Raw genomic sequence first — 26478 nt, 5'->3', positions numbered from 1 at the left:
GGCGGGGTCACTCTGGGTCACATTTGGTGGGCGGGGTCACTCTGGGTCACATTTGGTGGGCGGGGTCACTCTGGGTCACATTTGGTGGGCGGGGTCACTCTGGGTCACATTTGGTGGGCGGGGTCACTCTGGGTCACATTTGGTGGGCGGGGTCACTCTGGGTCACATTTGGTGGGCGGGGTCACTCTGGGTCACATTTGGTGGGCGGGGTCACTCTGGGTCACATTTGGTGGGCGGGGCCACTCTGGGTCACATTTGGTGGGCGGGGTCACTCTGGGTCACATTTGGTGGGCGGGGTCACTCTGGGTCACATTTGGTGGGCGGGTTCACTCTGGGTCACATTTGGTGGGCGGGGTCACTCTGGGTCACATTTGGTGGGCGGGGTCACTCTGGGTCACATTTGGTGGGCGGGGTCACTCTGGGTCACATTTGGTGGGCGGGGTCACATTTGGTGGGCGGGGTCACTCTGGGTCACATTTGGTGGGCGGGGTCACTCTGGGTCACATTTGGTGGGCGGGGTCACTCTGGGTCACATTTGGTGGGCGGGGTCACTCTGGGTCACATTTGGTGGGCGGGGTCACTCTGGGTCACATTTGGTGGGCGGGGTCACTCGGTCACATTTGGTGGGCGGGGTCACTCGGTCACATTTGGTGGGCGGGGTCACTCTGGGTCACATTTGGTGGGCGGGGTCACTCTGGGTCACATTTGGTGGGCGGGGTCACTCTGGGTCACATTTGGTGGGCGGGGTCACTCTGGGTCACATTTGGTGGGCGGGGTCACTCTGGGTCACATTTGGTGGGCGGGGTCACTCTGGGTCCGATTTGGTGGGCGGGGTCACTCGGGGTCCGATTTGGCGGGCGGGGCCACTCGGGGTCCGATTTGGTGGGCGGGGCCACTCGGGTCCGATTTGGTGGGCTGCGCACCTCAGGTGCCAATTTGGTGCGCGGGTCACATTAAGAGCTGATATTATCTGGCAAAACTGTGTCCTGGTGGGGTCATGTAGAGTTCGTAGGCGTTGGCATAGTAACTGGGTCTGACTGCACATCGCAATGAGCTAATCAGCCAGGTGGCAGTTGGCAGTTATTTTGAAATTGCCTCAGAAATCAGCCATTATCCCTTATTGTTGGAACAATTTCCCATTGAAATGCATTGAGACGAAATTTTCAAACGCCAATTGCGCCAAAACTACAAATCCGATCGACACGAAAAATACTTAGCACACCTGCCAGGAACGCTGGCTTCGAAATGACACCTCACTGGAGTCTGTGCGTGCAGCGGTTCGGGCCGCATTAATTGCGGACTGAATAATAATAAGAAGAATAAGTTGACTACGGTGGAATAACAATATAGTGCTTTGTCCCAAAGCACTATAATTACAAAACCGGCCCTCGCAGGTCAAGACACAACGCAAATGAATATCTCTGGTGGAAGCACAGGGAGCTCACACACCTAAGACCCCTGAAGTCTGGAAACAGGCTTTTACGGTTTCTGAATTCCAAAAACACTTCCATTCCTCCATCCAAAACTTTGCACATTAACCAAATACACCACTTTATTAATTCACTTCCTACCAATCCTTCTATAGCCATTGCCACAAGGGGTGAAAGAATCTGCATTTCTGATCCTTTTGGGTGAGGTGTGATATCTTTTTTTGTACTAACAGTTTAATTCTCCTCCCCATGGTACTTAGGCTGAGATCCATTGGCAATGGGAGATGGATCACCTGTAAGATGGTGGCACTGCTGTGACATCCTCTCTATGGGTAGTAACTAAGTTTCTTTAACTAAACCATTCCTCAATCACTGGCACCGAGTGCATCGTGTTCCCACTTCCCCTTCAGTTTCTGATCACTGCTTCACAGGCGGAGACCATTGGTACCTAGTGGTTTTGCCTTATTGTGAGTGTCCTGTGGAGAAAAGTTCACTCTCTAGTTCCTGCACTCATTGGATCATTCTGCTCTTATTCAATGGTTATTCTGTTGGGAGACAAACTTCTTAACGTTACTAACAGGACTCATCACCTCGTCCATATAGTCAATATGGCCACTGGGATCCACAGAGCCATTTGGTTGAAATCTTCATCTCTATCCTTACTTTTAGGCAAACATTGTCTTAATACAATCACGCTCTAAGTGTATTGTGGTCAAAATATCTGACATCCTATATCATTTCTATAATATCCGGATCCCCTGGCTGGGCCACCTCTCCGATCCTAAAAATTGGTTTGAGCGAGCCCTAAAGTTGAACTTTCAGGGCCGAGTGTCTGAGTGTCATCAGTTTTTGTTGAACGGAAGTTTCTCCACCTTCTTCATCCTAACAAAAAATCGGACTGTACTTGGATGTCATTGGAGTGCGGTTTGATTTTTTCACAGTTGCATAGCCTTGCATTGCAAATTTTGAGCCGCTGCTTGGATCAAAATCGGACATGTCTACAATATTTTCCGTGGACCATTCGGTCCGAGGAAGGAATCGGACATGTAGACAGCCCCGAGGTATAAAACAGAGGGAACCTGTGCAAGAAAACATTTTGTGTGAATGAGCCTTAACAATGTTATTGGTCTGCGACTGTCTTCTTTTTATAGGGGTTAAACACTGAGAACCATCATTACTAGACTTTTTTTTTTGTGTCTCTTCTGTTGTGTATATTTACAAAATATTAGGATGGTTTTATAAAACTCTCATGATTTATTATAAATATGAAACCTCAGCTAAATGAAATAAATCATTCCAACAAACGACAGCGTCCTCGCCATGAATAAAATAACAATTAGTCGTGGCGCTCACAAATGAGCTGACTTGTAAATCTCGGCATACTTTTGCCAGTTACTTGCAGACACAGGAAACGCTGCCAATACACCAGCAGTTTTCTACTGCATTAATTTGCAAAGAACACAAACTGGATTCAGCAAGTAATCTCATCTACTTCTTGGCTTCACGCGTTCTCTGTAGCCGCTACTTTCTGTCTAGGGGAATTTTATGCTCTTTCGTAAAGTAAAACTGAAGCCTGCACCAACAGTGATGTTTTATAAGCATTTCGGTCAATTAAAAATGTTATGTTTGTTATCTAATGTGCATTTTTGACCCCTTGAATAGTTTGTCCACTTAATTTTTGTTTTAAGAAATATGTTTGGAGCAAGATTTTGTGGCAATATACTGTATATATGTAAGTATTTTAGTTCTCCTCCCTTGTGAATCAGTGCCCTCTTGGAAGGGTAACTTTATTCGTTGAATGCTAGGTGCCTCTTTTCTACATGTCTGATAATAGAGGGGCTCGTGGCCAGACAGTATCATCAACCTCCTCCAATTGAATCACATCTTTGCCATGTGCATGTTTTTCAACTAAAGTAGACTGATGTTCTGGTCTGATCACGTGCCCTGCCATCGGAGGCCATTTTTAACAGGAGCATTATGCAGTCCATGACTAAGTCTGCTAACAAGCAGATGGTATTTTACAAAAGAGAACGACGCTGAACCTGTAATATTTATGCCTCAAAATGATGTCCCATAAATGTGTTAATAGAAAGATAAAACTGTAGTTTCAATACAGTATTTTATAAGCAAGAGATTATCACTGCAGGACTAGGTGACATGTGCAGGCCAGTCCAGCTACTCTCTGTAACCACGCCCTCAACGCTGATAGGCAGCTAACTAACAATGCACAGTATATACACACGAAGCTGTGTTATGCACAGTTCAGCATACTGACCATTTTTCCATCTACAAGCGAGAAAATAGGCATTCTATCAAAATGCCAGCAATCACCCTAGTAAGTGATATATCACTGGTATCAAGTTTTCTGACCCTACATCACACTGCTTTCAGATTACATAGCAAAAAGCTGCTGTCAGATTCCCCAGATGGCCACTGCACAGCGGTAGTTGGTGGAGAGTTAACTTTCATCTTGGCCGATCAGACACATTAATCAGGCTCACATAAGCATTTCTCTGCACCTTTAACTCATTAGAAGTAAGGCTATGCTCACATGTCCAGTAACCATGCCTTAGAACGGACCCAGAAGCAATCCATTGGCAAAAAAGTTGTGCACACAAAACGTTTAAAAAAAACAACAAAAAAATGATTTCAACTGGATCCGTTTTTTCTACATTGAAATCTATGGAATGCGGATCCATTAAATAGCCATCCATTTTCTTCCATTTCAAGTGGATTCAGTGAACAAAACACGAATCCTTTTCATATAAAGGAAAAAACAGATGGCTATTTATCAGATGCATTTTCCATAGACTTCAATGTTAAAAAAAAACTAATTCAGCTGAAATAGTTTTTTTTTTTTTAAATGGACAAAAAGTTGTGTCTGCACAACTTTTTTTTTACCAATGGATTGCTTCTGTATCCGTCTGTTCTAAGGGATGATTATTGGGCCTGTGAATATAGCTTAAAGGTACCTTCACACTCAGCAACTCTGCAACGAGAACGACAGCGATCCGTGACGTTGCAGCGTCCTGGATAGCGATCTCGTTGTGTTTGACACGCAGCAGCGATCTGGATCCCGCTGTGACATCGCTGGTCGGAGCTAGAAGTCCAGAACTTTATTTGGTCGCCAGGTCGGCGTGTATCGTCGTGTTTGACATCAAAAGCAACGACGCCAGCAACGAGCATAGGGCCCCTAGATGTGTGTCGGACCGATACACTCCGGCTGTTTGACATGGAGCTAACAACCAGCGAGAACGAGAAGTGAGTCGCCGTTACGTCACTGGATCGCTCCTGCATCGTTCTGGAGCTGCTGTGTTTGACGTCTCTACAGCGACCTAAACAGCGACGCTCCAGCGATCGGCTCGTTGTCTATATCGCTGCAGCGTCGCTGAGTGTGACGGTACCTTAAGTCTAGAGGAAGCATTGACAGACAGAGTAAACTGAGATAATACAGGGTGCAGTGAGATAGGGCAGTGTTTCCTATGTCGGCAGGTGACCATAGCAGTCTGTGAAGGGGTCTGGTTATTTATCTGTACTGCTAAACCAGCCCCCACATCTGTCTGTATTAGTTGTGATAGAGAACTTGACTGGCTTAGGTTTCGAAACCAAAAAGCTGCTGCAGCGTTGATCAGAGGATCAGGACCCTCGCCTCATATAGCCGTATTAGTAAGTTATGCAGTTCATTGCTTACGGCTGATTTAGTTATATTTTTCCCTGGAAATCCCCTTTAAAATTTTACATATTTCAGAGTGACTCTGTGTTTTACGTCTCTGAATGGAACATGATCTAACATTACAAATTGTTTGCTTCTCCACATTCGCCAGTGCTATCATGAATATACACCTAGCATAAAATGAAAAGCTTATATAAAGCCTGCATAGCTATCGTCTGTTTTAGGCTGACCCAGAATTAGGATCACATAACACAGACATATTTCAATCAGTTTTTGTTTGAAAATCTTGGATAATATAATCAGAATGTAACCCATAATGGTTCCATAGCTGCTAAACGATGTCTCCAGGGATATGCCGTACACTGCCATGATCTGACTCTTTTACAAGTTCATTAGGATATATTTCTCAAATTAAGGCCTGAATAACATTTATTCATGTCCAAATTCCCCAAAGGTATGCCATACAGCTACATTAAGGGATAATATCAATATATTAACCAGAATAAATTTTCAAAACATAATCATAAATGGGTAAAATTGCAAAGAGTTTATAAAAACAAATACATTTGAAATTTATCTTGTAGAAAAATCATCTCTGTTTTTAAGAATAGAGGGATTATTAATTTCACTAGATGCTATTGAATCGGGAGGGCAGTAATTTCACGATGGGGCAGGCTTTGCAGCGTTGAGAATCTCTCCCCCCATGTGCTCACCCATCTATCCACTCTCTCCTTCCCCTTTTGCTGACTTCTCCGGTCTGTGCTCTCTTCTTTGGCCTGTCTACCCCATTTGCTATCCCCCTTGTCTGCTGTCTCTCTCCTTCCTGTGCTGTGTTCTCCCCTCATGTGCTGTCCGTTTGAGGTGTCTCCCCCTGTGCTCTGTCTCTTTCCCCCTGTGCGCTTTCTCTCTCCCCCATCTGCTGTCTTCTCCTCTCATGTCATCTCTTCTTTGACCTGTGTACCCCATGTGCTCTCGTGCATGGTCAGACACCGACAAGTTTTAAAATGAACTTTCTTTCGTGGGAAAACCCCTTTAATGTGACCGGCTTCCTCTGCCTGTAGACACGACGCGCATCTGCCGCCGGAATCAGCTGAATGATTCACTGCGCCTGTGCGGAATTTGCGCAGGCACAGTAAATCAGACCGCCGCCATCTTTGTGAAGACAGAGAGTGGTGGTCACATTAAAACTGCGCATGCGCTCCTCGTGTACAAAGATGGCGGCAGTCAGTGAATAATTCGGCTGATCCTGACGGCGTGTTCGTGACGATGTTCCACTGGTGGTACCGCGTAAGAGGCTGCGTACGGCATATACAGTGTGTGTGTGGTGCGTACGGCATATACAGTGTGTGTGGTGCGCACGGCATATGCAGTGTGTGGTGCGTACAGGTTATACAGTGTGTGTGTGTGGTGCGACAGTGTTCCGCTGGTGGTACCGCGCAAGAGGTGGGTACCACCAGCAGTTTCCATATTGAGGCACTTGGGTGGCCCAATATGGCGGTCGGTGAACTTCCGCCACTTAGAATTCTGGGTTATGGACACATCTGGACGGAACAGGATGTGAAGACATTACAAGGCAAGTATATATTAAAATAGTTTACAGCTCATTCATTGCCAAGGTTACCAGCCACCTCAGAGGAGGCCGGTTTTCTAGACAAGTAGCGTGCACTTGCAAGCTTTTTACTATGCAGCTTGCATTTGCTGCTCTGAAGATGTCCATATCTGGCTAGCTTCAGTGTTCCGGCATTCCTTCGATGTTGTAGAGGAGAGCGCACAGTTAAAGAGGTTGTCCACTGCCCTTCAAAGGAACATCTTCAGGTGCCCTTTGCTCCTTCACCCTTAGGACCCTGGAGAAATAGTCAACTTTCTAATTTTCTTCACTCACTCCCATCTAGAGCATTTTGTAAAAATGACAAAACAATTTTTGAAGTGGAATGTTCGAAAACTGGCCTCTTACATAAGACATACTTTGTCATTCTCATATTCCCTTCTGATTAATCACCTGGGCCAGTCTAAAGATGGCTTTGAGACCTAATGGGAGAGGGATCTAGATCGCACCTTGATGAAAGATCAGTGGCGGCTTTTCTTCACTCTGACACATAAATCATCCATTAGCTCTCGATTTCAGGAGGCCAGCTATAAGCTACTCCCTCGATGGTATGGGATCCCAACCCACCTACACTCTATATTTCCAGATGCAAATCCCATGTGTTGGAGATATTACATATTCTGTGGTCTTGCAAACTTCTTTCACTTTTCTGGGGAAAAGTACAACTAGTCACTGATCTTATTTCAGACCTTCATCCAGCTTTCAACCTTCTTCATCAAAGTGATATCCCTTTAAAAACTCGATACTGAGATATTTGATTACATCTGCTAAACAGTGCATTCCTTTGTATGGAAAAGTGACACCACTCCAACAATCTCGCCCTGGTTTTCCAAAATGAATGAGATTATGCTAATGGAGGCGCTCACCTTCAAGATCAATAACTCTCATGACATATTCTACAAAACATGGTTCTATTGGATGGAGTTTAAATTATCTCCTGATTAGCTCTACCTTATACACACTTTTGGAGCCTCTCTGTTGTCCCCCTTACCCTCTTTCCCGGATTTCCCCTCCCCCATCGCCCTTTGTCTTTGTGTGTCTCTGTGTTTATGGTTTTAGCCTCCTCTCCTGCTTTTTTTTTTAATCCCCCCTTATTAATTTACAGTTTGATGTAACAATTCAACATGTAAGTTTGAGTCTCTATGCAGGTAATATTATATAACACACTGAACCAATGTACAACCTGTGATTCTACCGTGGATTGTGTTTACTTTACTTTATTTTGCTTTAAATGCTATGAAAATAATGTTTATTGTTATTTCCATGTGGTCTTGTTGACCTGCTATTTCCGCACAATTAGTGCCTTGTGTTTACATTAATATTTATCTTTGAAACCTAATAAAGATACATTTATTAAAAAAAAGAGATGTCCACTTCTTTATCATTGATGACCTATCCTTAGGATAGGTCACTAATATCTGATAGATTGGTGTCCGGCACCCCTGCTGATCAGCTGTTCTCGATGTTTGTGGCAGTGGCCATCAGCCGGAAATTCTCAATTGTGGAGCTGCTCCATCTTCTGATAGTGGCCACGGCTAGGTATTGCTCATCCGCTTCCTATTGATTTGAATAGGAGGCGGATCAGCAGTATCCTGCCGCGAACACTGTCAGAAAACAGAGCAGCTCCACGCCAGCCATCGGCTACCTCCACCGATAACGGCTGATCGGCAGGGGGTGCCGGGTGTTGGACCCGGACCGATCAGAATTGATGACCTATGCTAGGTATAGGTTAACAATGATAAAGTAGTGGACAACCTCTTTAAGGACACTAGCTCAGCCATGGAGCCAGCTCAAACCAGTGCACTAACCCAAGTAGGAAGCCAGGAGGCAAGGGACTGATGGACTCTTGCAGAAAGATGGGTACATCTATTTAATATGATGGTGGATTTCCTTATTCATAATTTGTAAAATTCTGCATCATTATGAGGCTTGGCAAGAAATTTAAGCTTCATAAATGTGCAAAAAAGAGCCGAGATTTATCATGATTTGTGCTTTAAAATGCATTTATTTAATCAAGACCACATTAATTGTCCTATTTTCTTTAACAACTGAAAAATAGTTCTTTATCATCCTGGGCCAAAGTATTCTAATGAGTAGACATGGTCCTCACACTTAACAAAGGAGCAGTGGTGTAACTTCAAGCTTGTGGGCCCCAATTCAAAATCTCCAACTGGGACCCCAACTATTACAGGTGTAAGTGTTTTCCTATGGGCCAAGAAAAGGGCTCGGGTGCAATTGCAACCACTGCACCTACTATAGTATGCCCTTGCAAAGGAGAATAATGATCATTTGCTGCCACATCCCCCTACAGATTAAAGTTTATAGCAGGGTGTTATCCCAGCGGCTGCTCACAAAGTTCAACTTATCATAGAGGTACCTCATTTACAAAAAGCGATGGTCCAAAGAAGACACTGCTCTTATCTTCACCAAAAAGTATTTATCGTCTTTGTACTTTGTACAGCCCCTCACAACATTTTTCTATAGGCAATACTATTAATTGGAATGAAAGAATTAGATATTTGAAAAATTGAGTTTTATAAGTTTTTTTTTTAAATATTAGCACTTTCGACCCAATTCATCATTTCCATGTTTTTTCACATCATTCAACATTCACATCACTTTCCTTTATTGTCTTGTATTGGTTGCCCCTTTTTAACCCAATTCCTTCAAATGGTGCATGTGATTCATGAATTTGCTGCAAAAACAAAAATGATCTTTTTTTCTGTCTTGTATTTTTTGGGTGTACTTTGGTCATAAAATTCATAAAAATTGCACCAAAATTATGATGTACTCAAAAACATACCAGGGAGGAATTGGAGGAGCGTTGCACCACATTTTTGCAACATTTTAAAAAGTAATAATTGATGGATTGGGAATAAAACATTTGGAATCACTAAACTCCATCCACAAAGCGGAAAACAAATAAAGAAGGCAATTACATATAAAATAGACTTTAAAAAGGCACAAACAGATTAATGAATGAAATGCAAACAAAAAAAAGACGTAAAACACACAAAACTAGACAAAATAAACAGATGCAAAGGCGATGATAAACCGTGGCCTTTGACTTTCATTCATAAATTAAATAAAAGGAGTGTGCGAGATCCATCATATGATAGATCTAAAGACAGCCCAAAGACCTGTGCTGCCACATAAATAGATATAATGGAGTACACTGGGGTTCCATTACTATGTTTTAATGTCATCAAAATTAGAGAAATCTTGATGGAAATCTGAAAGAAATGGAGAAGTGAAGAGTCTTACTTAAATAAGCACTCCTCCTCTCATCAAAGTTTTTATCCTCTTAATCCTCTTATTATATTGCAATCATCATATTACTGTATATAGCACTGTGTACTTACAATTGCTCATTTTGCCTTTGTACCCAGTTAATTCTTCTTTTTTCTCTGCTCTATGTAGAAACAGGAAGTCTCTTGTCCCTGCGTTTATCACCCCCGTCTTCAACTCCTGGCCCAACTACTCCCTCCTCTGTCCTGCCATTGACTTTTGCAGTGACTTATGTCTCATACAATGATAATGTGTGTAAAGCGCTGCGGAATATGTTAGCGCTATATAAAAATAAAGATTATTAAAATAAAGATTATTATACAGGGAAAATTGACCTCCTGTTTCTGCTTAGAGCTTAGAAGGACTCAGCTCTAGTGATGAGCAAGTATACTCGTTGCTCGGGTTTTCCCGAGCACGCTCGGGTGACCTCCGAGTATTTATGACTGCTCGGAGATTTAGTTTTCATCGCGGCAGCTGAATGATTTACAGCTATTAGTCTGCTTGATTACATGTGGGGATTCCCTAGCAACCAGGCAACCCCCATATGTACTCAGGAAGGCTAGTAGCTGTAAATCATTCAGCAGCCGCGATGAAAACTAGTCATAAATACTCGGAGGTCACCCGAGCGCGCTCGGGAAAACCCGAGCAACGAGTACACTCGCTCATCACTACTTAGCTCGTCAGTTTTTAATCACATGATGTCATAGACTTAATGGAAAAGAGAATAATTAACTGAGTAGAAGGGCAAAATTAGCAATTGTAAGTACTTACCTCTGATGCTGTCACCATTCCAGCAATGTCGGCATTGGCTCTCCCAGGGCTCTCGTGACATTATGTCACACAATCCCTGCAGCCAATCAGCGCTGACTTCACTCTCCTTCAGACAAATCACATACATCCAGAGGAAGTGAGAGAGCAGCAGCTCTAATTTCCTCTGGATCTGTGTTATTTGTCCGAAGGCGAGTGAAACCAGAGCCGATTTGCTGCAGGGATCGTGTGACACAACAATGACATGTGATCCCCGCAATAGCCAGTGCTGACACCACTGAAACACTGAGATGGGGTTGTTCAAGTAGTGCACAACCCCCTTAAATCTGTTTTTCCAGAATTAACGCTTAGTTATCACCTTTCCACAGGGGATCGCTGGCAGTCCAACCACTGGGACTTTCCTGATTATGAGAACATGGAGGCACATTCTCATGATAAACATTGATGAACATGCGCAGCTCAACAGTCCACAGAACTGACAGATAAAACTAAACGATTAATATTATTTTAGTTATTCCTTTGAAAAGTACTCCAATATCATTGCATTAACAGATATCCTACAATCCTTCATGTATACCCTCAAGTTGTGAACATAAATGTAGTACCAAGATGAAACGTGAAATGGGCAAATGTTTTGTCATGTACATGGGTCAGCGCGTGTGAAAACTGTAAGCGCTTCATCAAATATTCTTAAAACATTTTAATAATGAATGAACATTTGTGTAATTCTCTGTAGGGTTTAAAGGGAACAGTGAGCCACGAATGAACTTCCAAATAGCTTTTTACATGAAATGTTATAGATGTAAGAGTTATGGCGAAGATCAAATTAGGAAATTATATAGGACGGTGATGTTTGATGCTATTCCTTGCAACGGCTAGAATGAATGCCATATAGAGTTCCTAATCCTTGACAACCCAGTTGATGGCTAATACCTACATATCAATGCCATTAAGACCCTCCCAAAATGATCTATGGCTAACAGACTGGATGTGTGCTACTATCGCACCTTGTCATAGTGCAAATAGTGCAATGCCCGTAATATGTGATTGTGAATTGTTCCTCGCTTTAATTAATGCAGGACCACGGAGAGCTCCGGATCGGAAATGCCCTATCATTACTCTACAGATTCTATACAAACTATAAATCTTGTGTGATGCGGCAGCCTCCTCCCTAATAAACTCACTCTCCTGTTTCAGAGAGAGAGAAGTCATCAGTCCACACATTTATTATACACCATACTGCAGTCGCTGTCGACATGTAAATGATATATGCCTATTACAGCTTCAGGGCTAGGGATTTGGCCAAGCTTAATCTTTTTGTTTCCACATAGGTGTGAATTAAAGATGAATGAAAGTAAAAAATTGAAGCCAACCAAGTCTGCAGGTCTGATGTAAATCCCAGAGCTGAGTATTGATCCACATCTATCTGGGAATCGATAGCAATGTTTTATTACGACATTAAAGGGCCCCTCCCATGCAGGCAGTGGACGGACCCTTTGCATTTGTTAAGCAGTCAATTCCATGTGATCCCCCCCCCCCCCCTCCTATTCCATAGAATATATTTCAACCTTTTCCATAAAATCATTTAAAGGTTGGAGGAAGAACCACCAATAAAGCAAGACATGAACATAATAAGAGCTGAAGAATTATTTTCCCATCTGTCTACAAAACATTACAATGTTTGATACATTCTAATAATCTACAACGTATCCCAACGACAATCATAAACTATGTTGTAATCAACTGAGATCCTAGATTACTTAAAGGGAATCTCCGCCAGCCATTATTTTAAGTAAATCCTTAATCTATTAATTGAATAGCTTCTCTTAACAAGTAAAAGAAAATCAGGTCACTGGTTAAAAAAAAAAGCACTATAATATTTTCCATCAGCTCGTGAATTGTTACACTCATTATATTTGTGATATTTTAGCATTGTGAAGGGCCAGTTCATGAGTTGACGAGCATGCAGTAGGATAGTCGATATCTTTTGTGTGCCATATACCCTGGGGTGCGTTTTAGGCGGCTGATACAATCATCCATTGTTGAAGGAATAGCAGTGACTCTAGTATCAATATGGACAATGGCTGGATAATGCTGACCTTTCACTAAACAGTATTGGAAGTTATTGCTCAAATGATGCAAGCAGGGGTTAAATGCTGAAAATCAGCAACCAATAACACATAAATCCCCCCCAGCTTGTCATGCACGTACACTCCCTGCTTTTCAGTCTGATTAAAAGAACAGGCTCAATATCCAAGTGCTGAGATGGCCAGAAGTAAATTGGATGCGGGAAGCAGCAGGGAGGAGTCAGTACCTTCCTATGTCCCATTAATAGGGATGGTATTTGTAATATGGTACAGTAAGACGCACATGGAGGGCATGCTGCCAAAGCCAACCTATACCAGGAACACCCGGCTATATAGGATAACCGCATGGGTAGAGATGTAACATCTTCATCATGCAGTAGCTTATACTCTATGTGTATCATATACTGTGGTGGAAATCCGTGTGTGCATTGTTTCATTACCACTGTTGGGTGGGGCCTCGCATGCAAACAGATGCAGCAATTACTTTTTTTTATAGAATGTTTCGGTTTTATATCAAACACAGAATTCTAATAACATTAACCATAAAGCAATTCATGCAGTGCACTCTGCCACAAAGTGCTCCACCATGCCACTAGCAGTTGGGACTGTACTCACCATGATGGAGAAGACCAAGGCCACTATGTTGACTGGCCAAACAGGACAAAAACAGGATAAGATGGCCAAGACCAGATAATCAGTGGGCCTGTTTTGCTCCTGGGCGGTGGTGGTGGCTGTAGAAGACGCCCTGGCAAGGCTGCCTCTGGAGGGCGAGAGGGGTGCAGACTCCAGTTGTCCTGCAGAAACTGACTTGTAGGGCAGACTGTGGCCATTCTGGTCCAGGTCTCCTATAGACTTTTCGCTGGACATGGTAACTGAGAATGACTTCTTCATCCCATTCTCTTCTTTTGCCTCGGAGGCAGATGTCAGGAGTTTCTCAGTCTCATGGGCATCTGCAGGTAAAGGGTTACCTGATCCACTCAGTGTCTTCTCATACTGGGCATCTGTGTTAATGGCCATGACAGTGATAGACTTCTCCGCCACACTGTCTATTGCAGTATTTACAAAAGTGATAGAAACTTCTCTTTCAGAGCCGCTAAAATCCCATGGAGACTGTAAGACAAAGGCTAATGCAAAGCAGCAAATGTGATGTGTGTGATGGAGAAGAAAGGGGTCTTGTTAGGTTATAGGAGAGCAGAATGGAGAGTTGGGTGGTGTAGGATCCTATGTGAAGCTCTAGCTCTTTGGTAGATTTGCTGCAGACTGCTGCTGCCCTGCCCCAGCCTCTGCTAAAGGCTTCTCAAGTGGAATCGTCCTCTCAGGAGGAACCATCTCAGATGCTGGGCTGATGACACAAGCAGATTATTGCAGTTTTCACAGGGAACAGCATCACTGGATTCTCCTGGGTGTTAACAGTGGAATTCCTCATCTTTTCTCTCCAGCCATAAAAGCTTTTATTCTTAACTGATGTTCTTCAGATATTCAGAACCTCGCATAAAATAATCTCCGTATCCTTTCCTGCGCTTTCACATTCACGTTATGCTAGATTTTATTTTTATTAGCAGATTGAAAAGGAAAAAAATCCCAGCGGTTTGGTTGATATATACAGGACACGGTAATTATCTTTTTAACTGCAGGCCGGATTTGTGTTAACTTCTATGATATTTTCTCACATTTCACTGAATTTATTTTTTTTAAAAATGCGTTGTTAAATACCATAATAATTGTCAATAAGATAACAGCTTGGTAAGACTCGGTTGAAAGGAGAAATTATTATCATTCCTTTCCTGGCTCGTTATCCAGAATTAGGGTAATGTAACTGGGCAAATGAGAAACACTTTAGTCTGACATCTTCGCAATTTCCCTTAAAAATGTTTTAATAAAGAGCTTAGTTAAGAGGGGTCTCATCATGGTGACTCTGCGCTAAGGGAAATTTAGAAATACCGGAAGTTGTGTGAGCACATAGCGATCCCTGTGTCTCTCAAGGACTTTTAAAAGAACCTTTCATAATGATGAAAGTAATAATAATAATAATAATTTTATTTATATAGCGCCAACATATTCCGCAGCGCTTTACAAATTATAGAGGGGACGTATACAGACAATAGATAAGTATGCTTTTTAAATTTTATTTTATTTCCACTACTCCCCTGAGTATTCCGATGTTTATTTTTTTAATACATGATACGGTTCCAGGCCTTTTTTATTTAATATTCATCTTTATGGTCTTTACAAAGGGTGCATGGATAAATTCATCCTCTGGGGCGTGGTGTGTTCACGCTGCTCTGCATTATTATCCTATTAGCAACGCCAAGGGGGTACAGACCATAAAACTTAACACTAAATAAAAAGGCCCATAACCCTGGAACCGTATGGCAGATTTAACAAAAATAAAGATTGGAGTAATCAGGAGAGCAGCAGGAATAAAATAAGAAGAAACGGCTACTTGTGACATGATGACAGGTCCTTTTTAATTGAGACTAACTGCATATGTAAACCATTTCTTTAAAAAAAAATGGAGACCAGACTTCACTTTTATTGATATCAATGGATGTCCAAAAACAGTCACTCTCCATTAAAGTTTTTTTTAGATATATATGAAAAGCACAGTGCATTTATCTGTTCCTATACTTCCCACAAAATATAGGCTGATCATAAGGTGTCTTGCTGCTTAGACCCCCCAGTGATCAGATGGAATTTGTCAACCTGGAAGAAGGTATTTAGTTCCCATGCAGAGAAAATGAAGAATTGTTTGAGGTCTCCCTGAAATCCATGGGCTGTCTGTGTAAAACATGGTGGACAGACTAGGACCTCCAGGAAGAGGGACCATCTTTACAGTCACTCTCCACTACAATTGTTTAAATAACGGAAGCCCCAAATTATGTACACCACTATTATATAAGAAAGCCTCATGAGATATCTGAGAAAAAAAAAACAAAGATTATGGCAAGTTATCACCATGGGGTAGGTCTTTGGGGGCTCACCTGCCATCCCATTCATTCTTATAGGGCAGGAGGAGAAAGCTGAATACAGGTCCTGGCCAGTCCAGACAGAATGAATGGAGCAGCGGTTGATCATCTGCACTGTCGCCCTATTCTAATAGACATAAAATAGAATAATAGACTAATATAGAGGATGCCACTGTCCCTCTGAATGGGTGGAAAACCTGTTTCATTGGGACAAACCCCTTTAATAGAATCTGGCTATGTATATGAAGTACCTCTTCAAGGAAATGGAGAGTTAAACAATCTTGTTTTTGGACTGAATATGCTTCCAGCAATTGGTCAATTGTGGCCATATCTAGTGGGTATACCATAAAATATTGTCATGGGAAAATGTTCCATATATTTAATAATATATAGTGACATGTTCTCACTCATTAGCTGATAAAAAGGAAAAAAATAATACTAATGCAAGGAAAGTGAATGTTTTTCAGTACTCAGCAGACTGATGAGGGTCTATATGGGTATGGTGCTGACTTGGGAAATGCTGTTATTTAATTTTATTTCCTTCAAATCTGTGAGGCCACGTCTAGAGACGCCATTCACAAATAATTTTCTTTCAATGCAGTTCATCCTCACAAAGCTACAAGTGGGGTTTGTCAGGAGCATAAAGAAAAGGGAGAGGGGTCTGCAGCACTGAAGAAAAGCAGGGTGTTGTTGGGAAATGTAGTTATAGTAGTACAAGAATAGGACTGTACATTCAGCTATGTAAAGCTGGAAGCACAGCGGGGTAGATGGAGATGAAAAAAGACACAAGGTACAAGAGAGAATCTATATGTTGTGCTCTGCCTGTACGTTAATGCAGCGCCCCAGGGTCCTGGTCGTTGCAGTGATATCATTCTCCTCTAGGGGGGAGTGATGTTGCGTTTGGAGGCAAAGAAAGACAGCCGAATCCAGGTATCACAAACATGCAACACATTTCACACTCCAGGCCACCAGGGGAGCTATGCTCCTATTTATTGGGGCACTATTAACACTTGGGTAAAACTGGTTGCCTGGGGAGGAAGTGAGGCAGTTGCTGGCTGAGCTTTGCTCAGGTAGTTGGTCCCTGACAGGGGTGGGAGCCTGTCAGAGGCTGAGACAGAAGGACATGGGGCTGTGCCTGCCCTAAGTGCAGCAGTTCCTAAGAACAGACAGTGAAAGAGAATTGTATTGTAGAGAGGGTGAAGAAGCCATAGCAAAGGAGCGGATACCAGGAGGAGTTCTGCCCTACACAGGCTGCCTCCTTCTGAGGCGCAGGATCCCGGTAGCTGGAACACCGAGGGAGCAACAGTCCTTTATGCCTTGCTCCAGAGACCATAAGGACAGCTAATTTCACGTTACTGATCCGCCCCTATACCCAGGAGGCAAGGTGGCACCCACGAGAGGCCGGGGCATGATAGAATCCCTGTAAAAAGCCTCAAGTGTTGTGAATTCTGTGGCTGAGTTCACTTCTGTGGTCACAAGTGGTATTGCAGTCTCTGGGCTTCCTCCCTCAGGTGTTTTGGTGAGCTCGTTGGCTGCCTTGCTATTTAGCTCCACCTGAGTCTGTCTTCCTTGCTCCTTGTCAATGTTCCAGTGTTGGATCTGAGCTACTGCATCTTTCCTTGGGCCTGCTGCTCTGCTAGATAAGTGCTTCTAGTTTGTTTTCTGTTTTTTCTGTCCAGCTTGCTATTAACTTTTGCTGGAAGCTCTGAGAAGCAGAGGGGTGCACCGCCGTGCTGTTAGTTCGGCACGGTGGGTCTTTTTGCCCCTTTGCGTGGTTTTCGTTTTAGGGTTTTTTGTAGACTGCATAGTTCTCTTTGCTATCCTCGCTCTGTCTAGAATATCGGGCCTCACTTTGCTGAATCTATTTCATTCCTACGTTTGTCTTTTCATCTTGCTAACAGTCATTATATGTGGGGGCTGCCTATTCCTTTGGGGTATTTCTCTGAGGTAAGTCAGGCTTGTATTTCTATCTTCAGGCTAGTCAGCTCCTCAGGCAGTGCCGAGTTGCATAGGTAGTGGATAGGCGCAATCCACTGCTGCTTCCAGTTGTGTGAGGATAGATCAGGTACTGCAGTCTACAGAGATTCCACGTCTCAGAGCTCGTCCTATTGTTTTGGGTTATTGCCAGATCTCTGTATGTGCGCTGATTACTGCACGCTGTGTTGCCTGATTGCCAGCCATAACAGTACAAGGAGCCCTTCAATGATTTCCAATAGAGGGAAAAAAGAAATCCTGACATCATTTTTTTTTCTTAGCTCTGTCTTCAGTCTTTTTTTTCCCCTAGACATTAGAGTGCTTCAGGACACAGCTGTGGACATGGATATTCAGGCTCTGTGCTCCTCAATGGATAATGTCATTGTAAATGTACAAAAGATTCAAGATACTATTGATCAGAAATCGATGCTAGAACCAAGAATTCCGATTCCTGATTTGTTTTTTGGTGACAGAACTAAGTTCCTGAGCTTCAGAAATAATTGTAAGCTATTTTTGGCCTTGAAACCTCATTCTTCTGGTAATCCTATTCAACAGGTTTTGATTATTATTTCTTTTTTGCGCGGCGACCCACAGGACTGGGCGTTTTCTCTTGCACCAGGAGATTCTGCATTGAGTAATGTTGATGCATTTTTCCAGGCGCTGGGATTGCTTTACGATGAGCCTAATTCAGTGGATCAAGCTGAGAAAAATCTGCTGGCTTTATGCCAGGGTCAGGATGATGTAGAAGTATATTGTCAGAAATTTAGAAAATGGTCAGTACTCACTCTGTGGAATGAATCTGCACTAGCGGCTTTGTTCAGAAAGGGTCTCTCTGAAGCTCTTAAGGATGTAATGGTGGGATTTCCTATGCCTGCTGGTTTGAATGAGTCTATGTCCTTGGCCATTCAGATCGGTCGTCGCTTGCGCGAGCGTAAATCTGTGCACCATCTGGCGGTATTGTCTGAGAGTAAGCCTGAGCCTATGCAGTGCGACAGGACTATGACTAAAGTAGAACGGCACGAACACAGACGTCTGAACAGACTGTGTTTCTATTGTGGTGATTCTACTCATGCTATTTCTAATTGTCCTAAACGCACTAGGCGGTTCGATAGCTCTGCCGTTATTGGTACTGTACAGTCCAAATTCCTTTTGTCCATTACCTTAATGTGCTCTTTGTCATCATATTCTGTCATGGCGTTTGTGGATTCAGGCGCTGCCCTGAATCTGATGGATTTGGATTATGCTAAACGTTGTGGATTTTTCTTGGAGCCTTTGCGGTGTCCTATTCCGTTGAGAGGAATTGATGCTACACCTTTGGCCAAGAATAAGCCTCAGTACTGGGCCCAGCTGACCATGTGCATGGCTCCTGCACATCAGGAAGTTATTCGCTTTCTGGTACTGCATAATTTGCATGATGTGGTCGTGTTGGGGTTGCCATGGCTACAAACCCATAATCCAGTATTGGATTGGAACTCTATGTCGGTAACCAGCTGGGGTTGTCAGGGAGTACATGGTGATGTTCCATTTTTGTCTATTTCGTCATCCATTCCTTCTGACATCCCAGAGTTCTTGTCGGACTTTCAGGATGTATTTGAAGAGTCCAAGTCTGATGCCCTACCTCCGCATAGGAATTGTGATTGTGCTATCGATTTGATTCCTGGTAGTAAATTCCCTAAGGGTCGTTTATTTAATTTGTCCGTACCTGAACACACCGCTATGCGCAGTTATGTGAAGGAGTCCCTGGAGAAGGGACATATTCGCCCATCGTCGTCACCATTGGGAGCAGGGTTCTTTTTTGTAGCCAAGAAGGATGGTTCGCTAAGACCGTGTATTGATTACCGCCTTCTTAATAAGATCACTGTTAAGTTTCAGTATCCCTTGCCATTGATTTCTGACTTGTTTGCTCGGATTAAGGGGGCTAGTTGGTTTACTAAGATTGATCTTCGTGGTGCGTATAATCTGGTGAGAATCAGGCAGGGAGATGAATGGAAAACGGCATTTAATACGCCCGAGGGTCATTTTGAGTATCTGGTGATGCCGTTCGGACTTGCCAATGCTCCATCTGTTTTTCAGTCTTTTATGCATGACATTTTCCGTGAGTATCTGGATAAATTCTTGATTGTTTACTTGGATGACATTTTGATCTTCTCAGATGATTGGGAGTCTCATGTGAAGCAAGTCAGAATGGTTTTCCAGGTACTGCGTGCTAATTCCTTGTTCGTGAAGGGATCAAAGTGTCTCTTCGGTGTGCAGAAAGTTTCATTTTTGGGGTTCATCTTTTCCCCTTCTACTATCGAGATGGATCCGGTTAAGGTTCAGGCCATCCAGGATTGGACTCAGCCGACATCTCTAAAAAGTTTGCAGAAATTCCTGGGCTTTGCTAATTTTTATCGTCGCTTCATCTGTAATTTTTCTAGCATTGCCAGACCATTGACCGATTTGACCAAGAAGGGTGCTGATTTGGTTAATTGGTCTTCTGCTGCCGTGGAAGCTTTTCAGGAGTTGAAGCGTCGTTTTTGCTGTGCCCCTGTGTTGTGTCAACCTGATGTTTCTCTTCCGTTCCAGGTCGAGGTTGATGCTTCTGAGATTGGTGCAGGGGCGGTTTTGTCACAGAGAGGTTCTGGTTGCTCAGTGTTCAAACCATGTGCTTTTTTTTCCAGGAAATTTTCTGCTGCTGAGCGTAATTATGATGTGGGCAACCGAGAGTTGCTGGCCATGAAGTGGGCATTCGAGGAGTGGCGTCATTGGCTTGAGGGTGCTAAGCATCGCGTGGTGGTTTTGACTGATCATAAGAACCTTACTTATCTTGAGTCTGCCAAGCGCTTGAATCCTAGACAGGCCCGTTGGTCGTTATTTTTTGCTCGTTTTGATTTTGTGATTTCATACCTTCCGGGCTCTAAAAATGTGAAGGCGGATGCTCTGTCTAGGAGTTTTGTGCCCGACTCTCCGGGGTTATCTGAGCCGGCGAGTATCCTCAAGGAAGGAGTCATTGTGTCTGCCATCTCCCCTGATTTGCGGAGAGTGTTGCAGAAATTTCAGGCTAATAAACCTGATCGTTGTCCGGCCGAGAAACTGTTCGTCCCTGATAGGTGGACTAGTAAAGTTATCTCTGAACTTCATTGTTCGGTGCTGGCCGGTCATCCAGGAATCTTTGGTACCAGGGAGTTGGTTGCTAGATCCTTCTGGTGGCCATCTCTGTCACGGGATGTGCGTGCTTTTGTGCAGTCCTGTGGAATTTGTGCTAGGGCTAAGCCCTGCTGTTCACGTGCCAGTGGGTTGCTTTTGCCCTTGCCGGTCCCGAAGAGGCCTTGGACACATATTTCGATGGATTTCATTTCTGACCTTCCCGTTTCTCAAAAAATGTCTGTCATTTGGGTGGTCTGTGATCGCTTTTCTAAAATGGTCCATCTGGTGCCCTTGGTTAAATTGCCTTCCTCCTCTGATTTGGTGCCTTTGTTCTTCCAGCATGTGGTTCGTTTACATGGCATTCCTGAGAATATTGTTTCTGACAGAGGTTCCCAGTTTGTCTCGAGATTCTGGCGAGCCTTTTGTGGTAGGATGGGCATTGACCTATCTTTTTCCTCGGCCTTCCATCCTCAGACTAATGGCCAGACCGAACGAACCAATCAGACCTTGGAAACATATCTGAGATGTTTTGTTTCCGCTGACCAGGATGATTGGGTGTCATTTTTGCCGTTGGCTGAGTTCGCCCTTAATAATCGGGCCAGCTCGGCTACCTTGGTCTCTCCATTTTTCTGCAATTCTGGGTTCCATCCTCGTTTCTCTTCAGGACAGGTTGAGTCTTCGGACTGTCCTGGTGTGGATTATGTGGTGGACAGGTTGCAGCAGATCTGGACTCAGGTAGTGGACAATTTGACCTTGTCCCAGGAGAAGGCTCAGCTTTTCGCTAATCGCAGACGCCGTGTGGGACCCCGACTTCGTGTTGGGGATCTGGTTTGGTTATCTTCTCGTCATATACCTATGAAGGTTTCCTCTCCTAAATTTAAACCTCGTTTTATTGGTCCGTATAGGATTTCTGAGATTCTCAATCCGGTGTCTTTTCGTCTGACCCTCCCAGACTCCTTTTCCATACATAATGTATTCCATAGGTCGTTGTTGAGGAGATACGTGGCACCTATGGTTCCATCTGTGGAGCCTCCTGCCCCTGTTTTGGTGGAGGGGGAATTGGAGTATATTGTGGAGAAGATTTTGGATTCTCGTGTCTCTAGACGGAAACTCCAGTATCTGGTCAAATGGAAGGGTTATGCTCAGGAAGATAATTCCTGGGTTTTTGCCTCTGATGTCCATGCCCCAGATCTTGTTCGTGCCTTTCATGTGGCTCATCCTGGTCGGCCTGGGGGTTCTGGTGAGGGTTCGGTGACCCCTCCTCAAGGGGGGGGTACTGTTGTGAATTCTGTGGCTGAGTTCACTTCTGTGGTCACAAGTGGTATTGCAGTCTCTGGGCTTCCTCCCTCAGGTGTTTTGGTGAGCTCGTTGGCTGCCTTGCTATTTAGCTCCACCTGAGTCTGTCTTCCTTGCTCCTTGTCAATGTTCCAGTGTTGGATCTGAGCTACTGCATCTTTCCTTGGGCCTGCTGCTCTGCTAGATAAGTGCTTCTAGTTTGTTTTCTGTTTTTTCTGTCCAGCTTGCTATTAACTTTTGCTGGAAGCTCTGAGAAGCAGAGGGGTGCACCGCCGTGCTGTTAGTTCGGCACGGTGGGTCTTTTTGCCCCTTTGCGTGGTTTTCGTTTTAGGGTTTTTTGTAGACTGCATAGTTCTCTTTGCTATCCTCGCTCTGTCTAGAATATCGGGCCTCACTTTGCTGAATCTATTTCATTCCTACGTTTGTCTTTTCATCTTGCTAACAGTCATTATATGTGGGGGCTGCCTATTCCTTTGGGGTATTTCTCTGAGGTAAGTCAGGCTTGTATTTCTATCTTCAGGCTAGTCAGCTCCTCAGGCAGTGCCGAGTTGCATAGGTAGTGGATAGGCGCAATCCACTGCTGCTTCCAGTTGTGTGAGGATAGATCAGGTACTGCAGTCTACAGAGATTCCACGTCTCAGAGCTCGTCCTATTGTTTTGGGTTATTGCCAGATCTCTGTATGTGCGCTGATTACTGCACGCTGTGTTGCCTGATTGCCAGCCATAACACTCAAGTCACCGGTCATACGGGTTTGTCCTATCCATCTGGGGACAGAGAGAGAGACATAACATCAATAACATCTACAACATCGGTGAGGACCTTATGAGAGGCTTAGCAGTAAGGTAGTACAACACCAAGGGGCTAGAGGAAGGCTACTGATTTCCACCTGGATAAGGGGACTCTGGACTTGCCTCTAAACCGGCCGGACTCTGCCTGCCCTGTGGTCTGGTGCTCTGGACTGTGGATGCTGAAGCCTTCAGTAAAGGTAAAGAGACAGCAACCTTGTGTCCTCGTTCTTCACTGCGCCTCTCACCATCCACCATCTACACACTGGGAAGCCCTGGGGACATACTTCACCTGTGGGAAGGTATACCATCTAGCTGCCATAACATCACCCCAGTGGACCCCTTAAAGCAGCGTCGGTCACCCTGACCAAATACCACAGGTGGCATCACGAACATTATCCCTTTAAAGACCTTTCCCTTTAATTCGGACGTCTCAAGGGCCACGGATCGGGTCAGCCACCGTGACATCCCCCCTGTGAACCGAATGACCCGGTACCGAGTACCCCGCTAAACTTGGGGGTGCTCCATTAACAAGCATGCATTTACTTGTCTTTGTGAACAATAATACAATTGTGGGAATAATATTTTAAATTCTATGGGCATATTTGGCATGGAAAATGATTTTTACCTTTGTTAGTTGTTCTTTTTCGTTAATAAGATTGCATTAAGTTTGACAGCAGAATCTTCATACCTTCATTCACTTTTAGATTGCTTGATATGCAGTTTGCAGCCTCATCCAAGTTACAGATTTATCTCTTGCAGGAGTCTCTCTCACAGTAAGGCCTCTTTCACACTTCCGTCTCTCTTTTTCCGTCACAATCCATCGTTTTGTGAAAAAAACAAATCCAGCAAATGGTGCTGCTGGATCCGTTTTTTTTTTCTCATAGACTCGTATTAGTGACGGATTGTGATGGATGGCCATCCGCTTCATCCGTTGTGCACTGTATTCGTCGTAAAATTGCTGTCCGTCGGGCGAAGACAACACACAGAGGAACGATTTTTCTGTACATCGGAAAATCGCTCAACAACGGATCCTATGCTGTCCGTCGTTGGCTATAATGTAAGCCTATGGGCGCAGGATCCATCGCTGACTGTCAAAAGCAAGAATCCAGCGACGGATGCCGTCCTTTGAAACTGAGCATGCACGGAAGAATTTCCTGTCAGGGAAATTCTCTCTCTCTCTCTCTCTCTCTCTATGCAGCATCAATAGTAAAAAGATATAATGTTAAAAATAATGAAAAAAATAAAAAATCGTGATATTTTCACCTTCCGGTGTCCCCTGCAGCCTTCTCGTGGCCTTCCCGATGCTTGCGATGCTGCTGGTAGCCCCCGTTCCCAGTATTGCATTGCGAAATGACCCGATGATGTAGCGGTCTCGCGAGACCGCTATGTCATCACAGGTCATTGCTTGCAATGCATTACTGGGAACGCAAGCTGCCGGCAGCATCGCGAGCATCGGGAAGGCCGCGGGAAGGCTGTTGGGGACACCGGAAGGTAAGAATATGACGACTTTTTATTTTTTTAATTATTTTAAACCTGGGTTGTGTTGTGTATGCATTTTTGCAGCGAAAAACCGCGGCGAAGACACATACACAACGTGTGCACATAGCCTTCTAGGATGCAATGGAGCCATCAAAAAACAGCTACAGTGCATCCGTTTTTTACAATCAGCACAGGATCCGTCTTTTCAACATTTTGACGGATTGTGACTGATTGTAAAAAATGGAAGGGTGAAAGAGGCCTAATACAGGCTGGATGTGAAGACTGTATGTATCCAGGGAAATGCTGTCTTCTTTTGCTTTCACGTACCAGCACAACTCCAATACTGTACTTATTTTTACTTCATGTGCTTTCCTTCTCCATAGTCTTTTCCACTCTCTTCCCTTAGATATTTGATCTCCTCTATCCACTGCAGATCTGTGCACACCATCCTCCCTCCTGCTATCTGCTACTGTAATTTTAACATTGATCCATAGCGATTTGATGGTGGGTACGCTCTGTAGCAAGATTGATCTGCAAACCTAGATAGGGCCATCAGGGTCTTCTCCGCTGTTTTCTTGATAATATCAAGCCATCGAGTTGCTGGTCTTCGTCTTCGCCTTGTTCCTTCTATTCTTCCGACCATGATGTCCTTCTCCAGTGATTGCTCTCTTCATATGATGTGTCCAAAGTAAGCAAGTCATAGCTTGGCGATCCTTGCTTCAAGTGATATGTCTCGCTTGATTTGTTCCAAAATTGATTTGTTTGCTCTTCTTGCATGGTATTGATAACCTCCTTCTCCTGCTCCACATTCCGAAGGCGCCATTTCTTCTTTTGTCTTGTTTCTTTATCATCCAGGTCTCTCATCCGTACGTAACCACAGAAAAGACCAAACTGTGCACCAGCCATGTCTTCATCGCCAGTGAAATGTTCCTCGATTTGAGGACCTTGTCCACTAACTTCATTGTTGATTTGCCCATAGCTATTCTCCTATTGACTTCTGGTGTCATCACTGGATTTTGAGATATCGTCGACCTAAGTAGGCTCAAGTCCCTTACAACTTCACTTTCTTCACCATCCATCTGAAATGTGTCCCGGTCATACCTGGCAGTAGTCAATATCTTTGCTTTCCTTGTATTGAGTAGCAGTTCCATGTTTGAGCTTTTTCCCCTTTACACTCCTTAATAAGTCCTTCATTCTGAAACTGGCATTGGAGTATGCAATGACTACTTTTTCTGACAAAACCCCTATTATAAAATTAGTGGCATGCAGAAGGTCACAGATCCCTTTACGGCAGAAGCTACGTTATAATGGAGGCATGCTAGTGCTACTTATTAATTAATGAAGCAGAATTTTTCCTCTGATGTCAGCCACATTCATGCTTATGTATCAGCTAAACCATCTATAATTAAAATGATCGACTAATCTGGTTTATCAGTCAGCAAGTCTCTAGCCCATTTGACAGACATTTCCCTAATATAACCATATTTTATAAGAAAACGAGTGAAGGATGAGTAAAGAATGAGTATGAAGGGCAAAGCCAAATCCAAATCCGCACTTACAGCTAAAACACTGTAAAAATCATTCTTCTTTAAAAATCAATTGAACATATAAATGTGATTATAAGATTATCTAATGATGGGCCAGCTAACGCGGCATTTTCACAACTTATCATCATGGGCATTAAACGACTTCCGATTGGCTACATGAACTCTGATCGCAGTCATTCAATAGCCTTTTAATAGCCTATTTAGCCAGGCTGGCGGAACTTCCATGCATGTGGAACAATTGTTAATACCAGCTTATTATTATTATTATTATTATTAATACCAGCGAATAGAATATCATTGTTCTTGGCAGCATATGTCCTGCTTACACAGGACGATGTGCTGCCTAGAACAATGATTTTTAAGCTAGCTTAAAGGGAACCTGTCACCTGAAGTTGGCAGGACTGGTTTTGGGTCATATGGGGGCGGAGTTTTTGGGTGTTTGATTCACC

At 43.7% G+C, this 26478-nt stretch overlaps 1 protein-coding gene across 1 annotated transcript in view; it reads right to left on the bottom strand.

Annotated features, from left to right (window-relative positions):
• The window catches only part of LOC138672786 (trafficking regulator of GLUT4 1), a 58701-nt gene extending 44584 nt beyond the window's left edge, over positions 1-14117 (bottom strand). Inside the window, exon 1 of the mRNA XM_069761150.1 lies at positions 13468-14117. Coding sequence (XP_069617251.1) covers positions 13468-13869 — 402 coding nt within the window. The 5' untranslated portion in view covers positions 13870-14117. The remainder of the gene's footprint in view (positions 1-13467) is intronic.
• Positions 14118-26478: the final 12361 nt, after the last annotated feature.

Source organism: Ranitomeya imitator, chromosome 3 (genome assembly GCF_032444005.1).
Source record: "Ranitomeya imitator isolate aRanImi1 chromosome 3, aRanImi1.pri, whole genome shotgun sequence".
Classification (NCBI taxonomy): Eukaryota; Metazoa; Chordata; class Amphibia; order Anura; family Dendrobatidae; genus Ranitomeya; species Ranitomeya imitator.
The sequence above is the reverse complement of the archived record's forward strand: the minus strand, read 5'-3'. Positions and strand labels throughout refer to the sequence as shown.